The 12,444-nt window shown below is 46.4% G+C and overlaps 1 protein-coding gene across 1 annotated transcript in view; it reads right to left on the reverse strand.

The window, feature by feature from the left end:
• The window catches only part of CHRNA7 (cholinergic receptor nicotinic alpha 7 subunit), a 156,395-nt gene extending 146,732 nt beyond the window's left edge, over positions 1-9,663 (reverse strand). Inside the window, 3 exon segments of the mRNA XM_018066574.1 lie at positions 9,162-9,238; positions 9,241-9,300; positions 9,562-9,663. Of these exon segments, the coding sequence (XP_017922063.1) occupies positions 9,162-9,238; positions 9,241-9,300; positions 9,562-9,607 (183 nt within the window). The 5' untranslated portion in view covers positions 9,608-9,663.

Consider the following 12,444-nt stretch of genomic DNA (forward strand, 5'->3'; position numbering starts at 1 on the left):
ACTGAAATGCGCCAGAAGGCCTTGAGTAATGGTGATTTGGATGACTTTTATCCACCTGCAGTCCTCCTTTTGTTTAATTTTACTTCCTACACAAAACATATATTTGTAGCTGTAAGAAACATCACTTATAACCAAACACATTATTAGGATAATTAAATAATTGCACCTTGGGTTTTCTTCATAGACTGTCTTCAAGGTGTGCAATTTTTACAGCAAATATTTGATAATGTTAAGTTTGAGTTGTAGCATTTCACATAGTGGCCAGTAAAAGTAAAATCATAAGTCTGACAAAGCAGAGCAGAGCCACCAAGGGATTTCGGATAACACACAAGCCCGCAGATGCTGGGGGTTGGGAGGAGGGACTCCACACCCATGCCTGCCTTCTGCAGTACCAAACCTCAAATGCACAACCACTTAGTTCTGCTGTCTTGTGACTAAAGTTTCTAAAAAGTTCCATCTGCAATCCCAAATGTATAACATAGCAAAAATCATTCCTGCATCATTATGTATTATACATTTCTATATAATTATGTGTTGATTCTTATTATTCAGTTTGAATACCTTGCCTTCTGGACATGTTTTGCTAACTATGCACATTTATTTTATGCAAATCAACACTCAGAATGGCCTTTAGATGTGTGTGCGCAGACAAATGACTAAATGGAATGCAAAAAGGAGAAATATTATGGAAACTGTTGGTAATTTAGAATCTTACACTTGCATCACTTCAAAATGATTTCTTAGGTATTATCTCATTCCCAGCCCAGTTACAAGCCCATGTAGAAAATTAATAAACACCGTTAAGTCAGACTAGCGGGCGCAGGAGGGCCTAGAGGAGCTATCCCACATTGAAGGTCAGGAAGGGCGGCGGTGAGGAGATACCCCTCATCCAAAGTAAGGAGCAGTGGCTGTGCTTAGCTGGAGCAGCCGTGAAGAGATACTCCACGCCCAAGGTAAGAAAAACCCAAGTAAGATGGTAGGTACTGCAAGAGGGCATCAGAGGGCAGACACACTGAAACCATACTCACAGAAAACTAGTCAAATCTAATCACACTAGGACCACAGCCTTGTCTAACTCAATGAAACTAAGCCATACCCGTGGGGCAACCCAAGACGGGCGGGTCATGGTGGAGAGGCCTGACAGAATGTGGTCCACTGGAGAAGGGAATGGCAAACCACGTCAGTATTCTTGCCTTGAGAACCCCATGAACAGTATGAAAAGCCAAAATGATAGGACATTGAAAGAGGAACTCCCCAGGTCAGTAGGTGCCCAACACACTACTGGAGATCAGTGGAGAAATAACTCCAGAAAGAATGAAGGGATGGAGCCAAAGCAAAAAAAAATACCCAGCTGTGGATGCGACTGGTGATAGAAGCAAGGTCCGATGCTGTAAAGAGCAATAGTGCATAGGAACCTGGAATGTCAGGTCCGTGAAACAAGGCAAGTTGGAAGTGGTCAAACAAGAGATGGCAAGAGTGAACGTCGACATTCTAGGAATCAGCAAACTAAAATGGACTGGAATGGGTGAATTTAACTCAGATGACCCTTGTATCTACTCCTGTGGGCAGGAAACCCTCAGAAGAAATGGAGTAGCCATCATGGTCAACAAAAGAGTCTGAAATGCAGTACTTGGATGCAATCTGAAAAATGACACAATGATTTCTGTTCGTCTCCAAGGCAAACCATTCGATATCACAGTTATCCAAGTCTATGCCCCAACCAGTAATGCTGAAGAAGCTGAGTTAGTTCTATGAAGACCTACAAGACCTTTTAGAACTAACACCCAAAAAGATGTCCTTTTCATTCTAGGGGACTGGAATGCAAAAGTAGGAAGTCAAGAAACACCTGGAGTAACAGGCAAATTTGGCCTTGGAATGCGGAATAAAGCAGGGCAAAGACTAACAGAGTTTTGCCAAGAAAATGCACTGGTCATAGCAAACACCCTCTTCCAACAACACAAGAGAAGACTCTACACATGGACAGAACCAGACGGTCAACACCGAAATCAGACTGATTATATTCTTTGCAGCCAAAGATGGAGAAGCTCTATATAGTCAGCAAATACAAGACCAGGAGCTGACTGTGGCTCAGATCATGAACTCCTTATTGCCAAATTCAGACTTAAATTGAAGAAAGTAGGGAAAACTGCTAGACCATTCGGGTATGACCTAAATCAAATCCCTTATGATTATACAGTGGAAGTGAGAAATAGATTCAAGGGCCTAGATCTGATAGATAGAGTGCCTGATGAACTATGGAATGAGGTTTGTGACATTGTACAGGAGACAGGGAAAGACCATCCTCATGGAAAAGAAATGCAAAAAAGCAAAATGGCTGTCTGGGGAGGCCTTACAAATAGCTATGAAAAAAAGAGAGGCAAAAAGCAAAGGAGAAAAGGAAAGATACAAGCATCTGAATGCAGAGTTCCAAAGAATAGCAAGAAGAGATAAGAAAGTCTTCTTCAGCAATCAGTGCAAAGAAGTAGAGGAAAACAACAGAATGGGAAAGACTAGAGAGCTCTTCAAGAAAATTAGAGATACCAAGGGAACATTTCATGCAAAGATGGGCTTGATAAAGGATAGAAATGGTATCGACCTAACAGAAGCAGAAGATATTAAGAAGAGGTAGCAAGAATACACGGAAGAACTGTACAAAAAAGATCTTCACGACCCAGATAATCACGATGGTGTGATCAGTCATCTAGAGCCAGACATCCTAGAATGTGAAGTCAAGTGGGCCTTAGAAAGCATCATTACGAACAAAGCTAGTGGAGGGGATGGAATTCCAGTTGAACTATTTCAAATCCTGAAAGATGATGCTGTCAAAGTGCTGCACTCAATATGCCAGCAAATTTGGAAAACTCAGCAGTGGCCACAGGACTGGAAAAGGTCAGTTTTCATTCCAATTCCAAAGAAAGGCAATGCCAAAGAATGCTCAAACTACCACACAATTGCACTCATCTCTACTGCTGCTGCTAAGTCACTTCAGTTGTGTCTGACTCTGTGTGACCCCATAGACAACATGAATCCCGCTGTCCCTGGGATTCTCCAGGCAAGAACACTGGAGCGGGTTGCCATTTCCTTCTCCAATGCATGAAAATGAAAAGTGAAAGGAGGTCGCTCAGTTGTGTCCGACTCTTCACAACCCCATGGACTGTAGCCTACCAGGCTTTTCCATCCATGGGATTTTCCAGGCAAGAGTACTGGAGTGGGATGCCATCGCCTTCCCAAATTAATGTTTGCTGCTAAGTCGCTTCAGTCATGTCCGACTCTGTGCAGCAGCCCACCAGGCTCCCCCATCCCTGGGATTCTCCAGGCAAGAACACTGGAGTGGGTTGCCATTTCCTTCTCCAGTGCGTGAAAGTGAAGTTGCTGAGTCGTGTCCAACTCTTAGCCACCCCATGGACTGCAGCCCACCAGGTTCCTGTGTCCATGGGATTTTCCAGGCAAGAGTACTGGAGTGGGGTGTCATTGCCTTCTCCAGCACTCATCTCACATGCTAGTAAAGTAATGCTCAAAATTCTCCAAGCCAGGCTTCAGCAATACGTAAACCGTGAACTTCCTGATGTTCAAGCTGGTTTTAGAAAAGGCAGAGGAACCAGAGATCAAATTGCCAACATCCACTGGATCATGGAAAAAGCAAGAGAGTTCCAAAAAAAATCTATTTCTGCTTTATTGACTATGCCAAAGCCTTTGACTGTGTGGATCACAATAAACTGTGGAAAATTCTGAAAGTGATAGGAATACCAGACCACCTAACCTGCCTCTTGAGAAACCTGTATGCAGGTCAGGAAGCAACAGTTAGAACTGGACATGGAACAACAGACTGGTTCCAAATAGGAAAAGGAGTATGTCAAGGCTGTATATTGTCACCCTGCTTATTTAACTTATATGCAGAGTACATCATGAGAAACGCTGGGCTGGAGGAAGCACACGCTGGAATCAAGATTGCTGAGAAAAATATCAATAACCTCAGATATGCAGATGATACCACCCTTAGGGCAGAAAGTGAAGAGGAACTCAAAAGCCTCTTGATGAAAGTGAAAGAGGAGAGTGAAAATGTTGGCTTAAAGCTCAACATTCAGAATATGAAGATCATGGCATCTGGTCCCATCACTCCATGGGAAATAGATGGAGAAACTGTGGAAACAGTGTCAGACTTTATTTTGTGGGGCTCCAAAATCACTGCAGATGGTGACTGCAGTCATGAAATTAAAAGACGCTTACTGCTTGGAAGGAAAGTTATGACCAACGTAGACAGTATATTCAGAAGCAGAGACATTACTTTGCCGACTAAGGTCCGTCTAGTCAAGGCTATGGTTTTTCCTGTGGTCATGTATAGATGTGAGAGTTGGACTGTGAAGAAGGCTGAGCGCCGAAGAATTGATGCTTTTGAACTGTGGTGTTGGAGAAGACTCTTGAGAGTTCCTTGGACTACAAGGAGATCCAACCAGTCCATTCAGAAGGAGATCAGCCCTGGGATTTCTTTGGAGGGAATGATGCTAAAGCTGAAACTCCAGTACTTTGGCCACCTCATGCGAAGAGTTGACTCATTGGAAAAGACTCTGATGCTGGGAGGGATTGGGGGCTGGAGAAGGGGACGACAGAGGATGAGATGGCTGGATGGCATCACTGACTCGATGGACATGAGTCTGAGTGAACTCTGGGAGATGGTGATGGACAGGGAGGCCTGGCGTGCTGCGATTCATGAGGTCGCAATGAGTCAGACACGACTGAGCAACTGAACTGAACTGAACTGAGCTGAAGTCAGACTATTTAGTTAGGAATAAATTAGGTATCTTCAGTTAACAAATTTATGTATGTACCTACATAGAATTCTTACACACAGTTATATATCATAGACAGTACACCCCAAAGGTCTCTGGAATCTGTCCTTGTCTCCACATTTCCACACTGACCATTGCAGTTTTGACCTCTTCATCCTTTGCCTACCTTTTTCAGTCTCTTTAATCTGTCCCACACATACACTGCCCTCAGCATCCTTGATCTAAACACAGATCTAATAATGTCCCACCTCTGATTAAAAACCCAACACCCTCTCACTCTGTACCTCGTTTCTCACTAAGGGGGCCTTATAGATAGCTAGAGGAGATCACAGCAGGTAAAACTATCCCTCTGAAAACACACGCTTTGTCTTTAAAAGTTTATGTACATTTTTTTCATTCGTCTATAATTTATACTTGTTGGATTTAATGCAAATATTGTGCTTTGGACTGGTTCCATTTCTAGAAAAATATGCAGCGGCAAGCTGATCTTGCAGCTTCATGAATCCTCTGGCACACCACCACCACCTCCTCATATCCTGGGAGATATATCCTGATGAGGGCCCAAGACGAAATCTAAACTCTGCAGAGCCACTCAACATACCTTATGCTCAACATCTCTTCTGTCTATGGTATGAAGTCACCTTAGCCCTCCTACCAAAAGATAACCCCCATCGTTCATCTTGCAAGGTGTGTTTCTAGAACATCATTCTTACAAAAGGGTATGCAAGAGAAAGTTAGTAGTTTGGTTAGTATGACATCTGTCTTTTAAAAATTCTCAACACACATAAGCACATTCAAGGTTCTGTAAAGCTTTGCAGCACAACTTTAGCCAAGATCAACTGGGAGCCAGTTTCCCACAGAATGCACCTTGCTGAGGGTATGGTGTCCTCCCACTCCCATTTTTCTTCACTCTGTTCGCCTCACTGGGAAAGCCCTCCAGGTTTTCTCCAACTGGCAAACTCCTACTCACCTTTAGAAATCTAATTCCTAGCCACCTGGCTGGAAGTAAATATCTCCTCCTAGGTGTGTCTGTACCAGATTTGCATTCAGGTATATGTGAGATACTCTTGAATTTACATGTCAGTCTCCATAGATAAGACTGTGAATTATAGAAGTAGAAATAATCCCTTAACCATGTATAAATTCCCAGAATCTAGCAAAGTCCAGAGAAGATTTCAATGAAAAATATGTGTTGAATAAACTGATAAACAGGTAAACAGTTGTCCATGGAAATAAGACATGTAGAATCATACATTATCTCCCTGTTACTCCAGTCGGGAAATCTCTGCTGGCAGAAAGCGGAACAATAACAAGATTTGGAAGGAAAAGAGTCTTTAGAACAGCCCAGTCAGAATGGGCAAAGGACCTCTGGAACTGAATTTGTAACGAGAATCTGATGCCAGTTAGGGCTTGCCACATGACTCAGTTATGAGTCACTGTATCTCTGTCCAGGGTCCTGAGAGTCCGGCTGGAAAGCCCTGGCTCTGTCTCAAAACCAGACAGACTCAAGTCTGGCTAGAATACAAATGTTTGCATATTTCATTATTTCTGATATAGAGACTTCCTTTTCACTCTAATCTCAGGACAGTCACATTCAATCAGTTACACTCAAGTGGTTTAAATAAATTAAGCTGATTTTTCTACAAAAGAAGTTAAGGATTCTAAAGGAGGCCGGACATACAAAGGACTTGCAAGGCAGCTGTGCGTGTTCTACACAGCCCTGCCTCTAATCAGTGAGTAACCCTGGCCAAGAGACCACACCTTTCTAGGCATTGATGTCCCAACCTTTGAGTAGCTACATTATGAAGATAAAGCAAATCTTCAGTGAATTATCAGTGTGTGGCAAGCACATTCTCTTATTTAATCCTCTCAAAACCCTGTGAAGTGGACATTATTCTCATTTTACACATGAGGAAACAGAGCTTAGAAAGTAAATTTGTTGAAGGCCACTCCATGAGCTCACAGTATTTATTGGCAAGCTGGGAAGTTCAACACATTCACAGCTAGATCCACGGTCAAGGTGAGACCAAAGCTTTCTCCCCTCCCACCCTCCCGTGACCTCTGGCTGCTGACAGTGGTCTTCACGAGGGCTTCTCTCTGGTATTGCAATGCTGATGATACACACTGCTTATATTATTCTTCTTAAAATCTTCTAACTTGACAAATGTTTGCATTTCACTGTTTTTTTTAGTTGTCACATCATGTAACCGTAGTTTATACCCAAATTTTTCATAAAAGCCAAAATCTCTCATGTAATTTGACTCCTGAAAGGTCTCTTAAAGAGATGGAGGTACTAGGAAGAAGAATGCAGCTTCCTGGTGAGTGGTCTTCTCTCCAAAAGAGACTGCCACAGCCTACGGCACGTGCTCCCCTTGGTCACTGCTCCTGCTCCCTAGCTCAGTAGCCACTGTCCTTCCACATCCCAAGCATCCAGCACAAGGACCAGCCCAAGACCAGGAGTTGTGACACACACATACCCACAGCGAGGCCCACTTGGGGCCAACCCCAGGCAAGTGGCCTTGGGGTGGCTTTCATTTTCTCACTACTTTGGAGTGTGCTAGCTCACCTAGTCCTCTGTAATGTGTGTGTGTGTGTCTGTGTGTGCGTGTGTGTGTGTTGGGGGTGGGGGGTAATTTTGTTTTATTTAGATGAAAATGACCCCTGTCTTCTAACTTTGCAGTCTCTCAAAGTTGTCTCCACAGTCTTCAGGTCATCACAGTGACGGCTCAAGTGCTATCCTGTCCAAGGTGTTAACAGGGAAGTACAGACTCAGAATGCTCGAGAAACTTAGCAAAGATCAACCAGGTTTCCCCTGTGGCTCAGCGGTAAAGAATCCTCCTGCAATGCAGGAGACACAGGTTCAATCCCTGGGCTGGGAAGATCCTCTGGAGGAGGGCATGGCAACCAACTCTAGTATTCTTTCCTGGAGAATCCACAGAGGCGCCTGGCAGGCTACAGTCCATAGGTCTGAAGAGCTGGACATGACTGAATCAACTTGACATGCACACCTAAGACCAATTATCCAGAAATGAGCAGAGCCAGAACCTACCAAGGCTCCCAAGGACAAATCCTATGATTCCTAAAGTAACAGAGAAGCTGCTCCATAAAGTCTGCCTCCCCAAATGCCACAGGGCTTGTGCCCACCCCACCCATCCCCCAAAGCCTCTGAGATTCCATTTCTCTGCCCTGGCTCTGCTCAACACCAGGGCAGCTTTCTCAGCACCTCTTCCCCTAACCCCATATCACTGTCCTTTCCTTCTTCCTACAGTCCAAACTCTCTAAACAGCAATTTTTGCCCTGGTAACCCACGGGACAGCACTTATCTGCTTTTACAGCTCTCCAGCGTAATAGTTTGTCCACATCACTGCATACACACTAAGTATTTTGAAGCACAGGTCTAACTGTGGAATAGAAGGAACTATACATTTAACACGGGTGTCCTGTGGGAAAAGCAGCCATTCATCTTAGCAATTGTAACTAGATTAAATGATGCAACATACAACAGTTTAATAGAACAGGCACTCTTTATTTGCAGGATTATGAAATCTCACCTGTCTTCTTACACTTCTGGAGGCTCTTAGCACTTTCCACCTGTTGTAGTTTTTCTCACATCCCTTTCCTACCACATTCTCCCCTCCTTGGAACACCATCATCCCTGTATACTGCTCCAGAGCCGATTCCAATGCTTTGTACAGGCTAGACACTGAAACTCACTTATAATGACTTAAATTCTTTCATTAAATATTTGTACTGTATGAAGGATGTGCCAATGAAAAGTGAATATCCAAAGCAATCTAGAAGAGCAGAAGAACAAACTTATCCAGATTTTACACAGATCTGCCAATTGAAGTGAGCACTAATAAGTCTGCAAGAAGCCCGTGGGGCTGGAAGCAGTTGCCTGAACAAGCAGACAAGTGAATCCGGGCAGCGAAGCCTTGCTCATCTTCAGAGCAGAACCACCTGCATTAACCTCCCCAGGAAAGCAAACCATGCCCGTTATTGGAACTGGGGAGGGGGTCTAAATGCTCACAGCCGGCCCTCTGCCTGGACAGACGAGTCAGCTGCAAAGCCCAGGGCCAGACCCCCACCCAGGGAAGCAGGAGAAAAGTCTAGAAATGCCTAAATTGACACCCATGTCAGACTGCATGCCAATACTTATACCAGAAAGGGTACTAATGTGTGACCATTCGCACCTATTCTTGATGATTCCTGACTCAGGATGGAGATACTTTCACCCTGAGTTTCTAATCTGAGGGCAAGTCAGGTCTGAAGTACCAGCGCACAGGTGGCCTGGGAACGCCAGGTTTCTCCCTGGGCAGCTGGGGAAACCGAGGCACACGGCGGCGGGCAGGCCCGGGCCCGGCCGGAACTTACCACGTCCATGATCTGCAGGAGGCTCAGGGAGAAGTAGACTGTGAGCGGCAGCGAGTCGTTGGCCACCGGCCTCTCCAGGGGTTGTAGTTCTTCACCAGGTCCTTGTAGAGCTTCCTCTGGAACTCGCCTTGGAGGGACACTTCGGGGAGAGGAAAGGAGAGACGCGCGGGCTGCTCAGCGAAAGCCGGCGGGGATGCGCCCCCTGCCCGCACCCCCAGCCGCCCAAGCAGCGCAGCCCAGAAGTGCCGGGCTCGCCTTCCACCGGCAGCGCCTCCCGCCGCCCTCAGCAGCAGGCGCGAATCCCCAATCCCGTCCCCGGCGCGGGGCGCCCCGAGCCGCCTGGGATGCGCCTGGGATCCCACGGAGCAAGAGTGATGGGTGGAGAGACCGGCGACTTTACCGTGCAAGATCGACGCTGCCAGCGCCAGGCACAGCGAGCCGCGCATGTTGGGGGGCCGGAGCTGCGCGTCTCGGAAACCAGCCCTGGCCTGCGCCTGCGGCCGCAAAGCCGCCTCACCCGGCTCTGCTGGCGCGCCTTTAAAAAGCCCAGCGCGCGCCCACGCCCCGCCCGCCCCCGCGCGCCTCTCCTCGTGACGAGCCCCGCCCCCGTCCCCCGCACCCCTCCCCCCGACCAGCCCGCCGCCCGACCCCAGCGGTGGGCGGCCGCGGGGGAGACAGTAGCCCAGAAGTCCCGGAGAGGCGCGCCACCCCCCCGCGTCCGTCTTCACCGAGCGGTACCCGCGTGCCCGAGGCTGTGAACGGCCAGGGTCTGCCTGTCTCTTCTGTCCTTTGTCCCCGGTCCGTTCGCTGCCACTCTCAGGCAGAAGCCACGCCGGGTCGCTGGAAGAACGGTGGGACCCTTCTGAATCTGGCTCCCCAGGGCCCTGCCTCCACGCCAGCTGCTGGATGCAAAGCCCAGGAACCGGGCTCTCACAGGTTCTCGAGTCCACCCAAAGGAGAGGAGACAGACATGAGACAGGTCCCTCCTACCCCCGCGAGCTGTGGTGGCTGTTCTTCCAGCAACCATTTGCTGGGCATCACCGGCCTGATTCTCAGATGGCTCTGGAGGTGTCCAGAGGAGAGCCGAAATCTGCCAGGGAAGCATTATTCAAGGAGGAGACGCTGCAAAAGTGTGTGATGAAATTCCCAGTGTATATCTTCTTTATGTTTAGTTCTCTTTTAAAGGCAATTCAAAAGGCTGAGGTGGGGGCGGGGGAAGTTAACTCTCAGCTCCTTGCCAGAGGACAGGCAAAAGTTGGTGGTGTGATCTAGGCTTTTTTTTTTTTTTTTTTTTTTTTGCCAGCGAAAGGTCATTGCCAAGGGAAGCTTCTGAATAGACACCAATCAAGAGGTCAAGGGGTTAATCATACCCCAGATGTTGAAGAGGGGGCCTGATCTGGGAGAGGATGGACGAGAGAATGCTGAGGAGAGCCTTCAAAAGTGGTGGGTAAACTCTATCCCTTTTGCCCTCAGCAAGCATGTTGAGGAAAGCTGAGAGCAGATGGGTACCTGCACTCAAGTTAGGTGGTCTGCAGCTCAGCTTCCTTAGGCCCCAGAGAATCAGAGCTCCACCAGATGTTAGGATCACTGTGGACCAGCAGAGGCAATGCCTGTATGTCTGAATTGCATAAGGCCCAGAATTCTTGGATAGCACCAAAAACTAGGGGAAAGCTTACCAAAGTGTGCCTGCCCATGAATTTACCCCAACATCAGGAATGGGCAGCTAAATCAGTTCTTTGATTTGGAAAAACAAAGAAACATGCCAGCCTTGCAATGAACTGTCTTGTAGCAAAAAAAAACCCACTTTATATATATATATATATTTAGACATGATGCATATATAAATAATCAGTATCAGTTCAGTTCAGTCACTCAGTCGTGTCCGACTCTTTGCGACCCCATGAATCGCAGCATTCCAGGCCTCCCTGTCCATCACCATCTCCCGAAGTTCACTCAGATTCAAGTCCATAGAGTCCGTGATGCCATCCAGAAATCTCATCCTGGGTCGTCCCCTTCTCCTCCTGCCCCGAATCTCTCCCAGCATCAGAGTCTTTTCCAATGAGTCAACTCTTCGCATGAGGTGGCCAAAGTACTGGAGCTTCAGCTTTAGCATCATTCCTTCCAAAGAAATCCCAGGGCTGATCACCTTCAAAATGGACTGGTTGGATCTCCTTGCAGTCCAAGGAACTCTCAAGAGTCTTCTCCAACACCACAGTTCAAAAGCATCAATTCTTCGGCGCTCAGCCTTCTTCACAGTCCAACTCTCACATCCATACATGACCACTGGAAAAACCATAGCCTTGACTAGATGGACCTTAGTCGGCAAAGTAATGTCTCTGCTTTTGAATATACTATCTAGGTTGGTCATAACTTTTCTTCCAAGGAGTAAGCGTCTTTTAATTTCATGGCTGCAGTCACCATCTGCAGTGATTTTGAAGCCCCCCAAAATAAAATCTGACACTGTTTCTACTGTTTCCCCATCTATTTCCCATGAAGTGATGGGACCGGATGCCATGATCTTCGTTTTCTGAATGTTGAGCTTTAAGCCAACTTTTTCCCCCTCCTCTTTCACTTTCATCAAGAGGCTTTTTAGCTCCTCTTCACTTTCTGCCATAAGTGTGGTGTCATCTGCATATCTGAGGTTATAGATATTTCTCCTGGCAATCTTGATTCCAGCTTGTGTTTCTTCCAGTCCAGCATTTCTCATGATGTACTCTGCATAGAAGTTAAATAAGCAGGGTGACAATATACAGCCTAGACATACTCCTTTTCCTGTTTGGAACCAGTCTGTTGTTCCATGTTCCGTTCTAATTGTTGCTTCCTGACCTGCATACAGATTTCTCAAGAAGCAGGTCAGGTGGTCTGGTATTCCCATCTCTTTCAGAATTTTCCACAGTTTCTTGTGATCCACACAGTCAAAGGCTTTGGCATAGTCAATAAAGCAGACATGTTTTTCTGGAACTCTCTTGCTTTTTCCATGATCCAGTGGATGTTGGCAATTTGATCTCTGGTTCCTCTGCCTTTTCTAAAACCAGCTTGGACATCAGGGAATTCACGGTTCCCATATTACTGAAGCCTGGCTTGGAGAATTTTGAACATTACTTTACTAGCATGTGAGATGAGTGCAATTGTGCGGTAGTTTGAGCATTCTTTTGCATTGCCTTTCTTTGGAATTGGAATGAAAACTGACCTTTTCCAGTCCTGTGGTCACTGCGTTGATAAATGTACCAAGATCCTAAAAGAAGGAAGGGTTCATTCTTTCTGGAGAATGGTTCATAGAAAA

This window comes from Capra hircus, chromosome 21 (assembly GCF_001704415.2).
Source record: "Capra hircus breed San Clemente chromosome 21, ASM170441v1, whole genome shotgun sequence".
Taxonomy (NCBI): Eukaryota; Metazoa; Chordata; class Mammalia; order Artiodactyla; family Bovidae; genus Capra; species Capra hircus.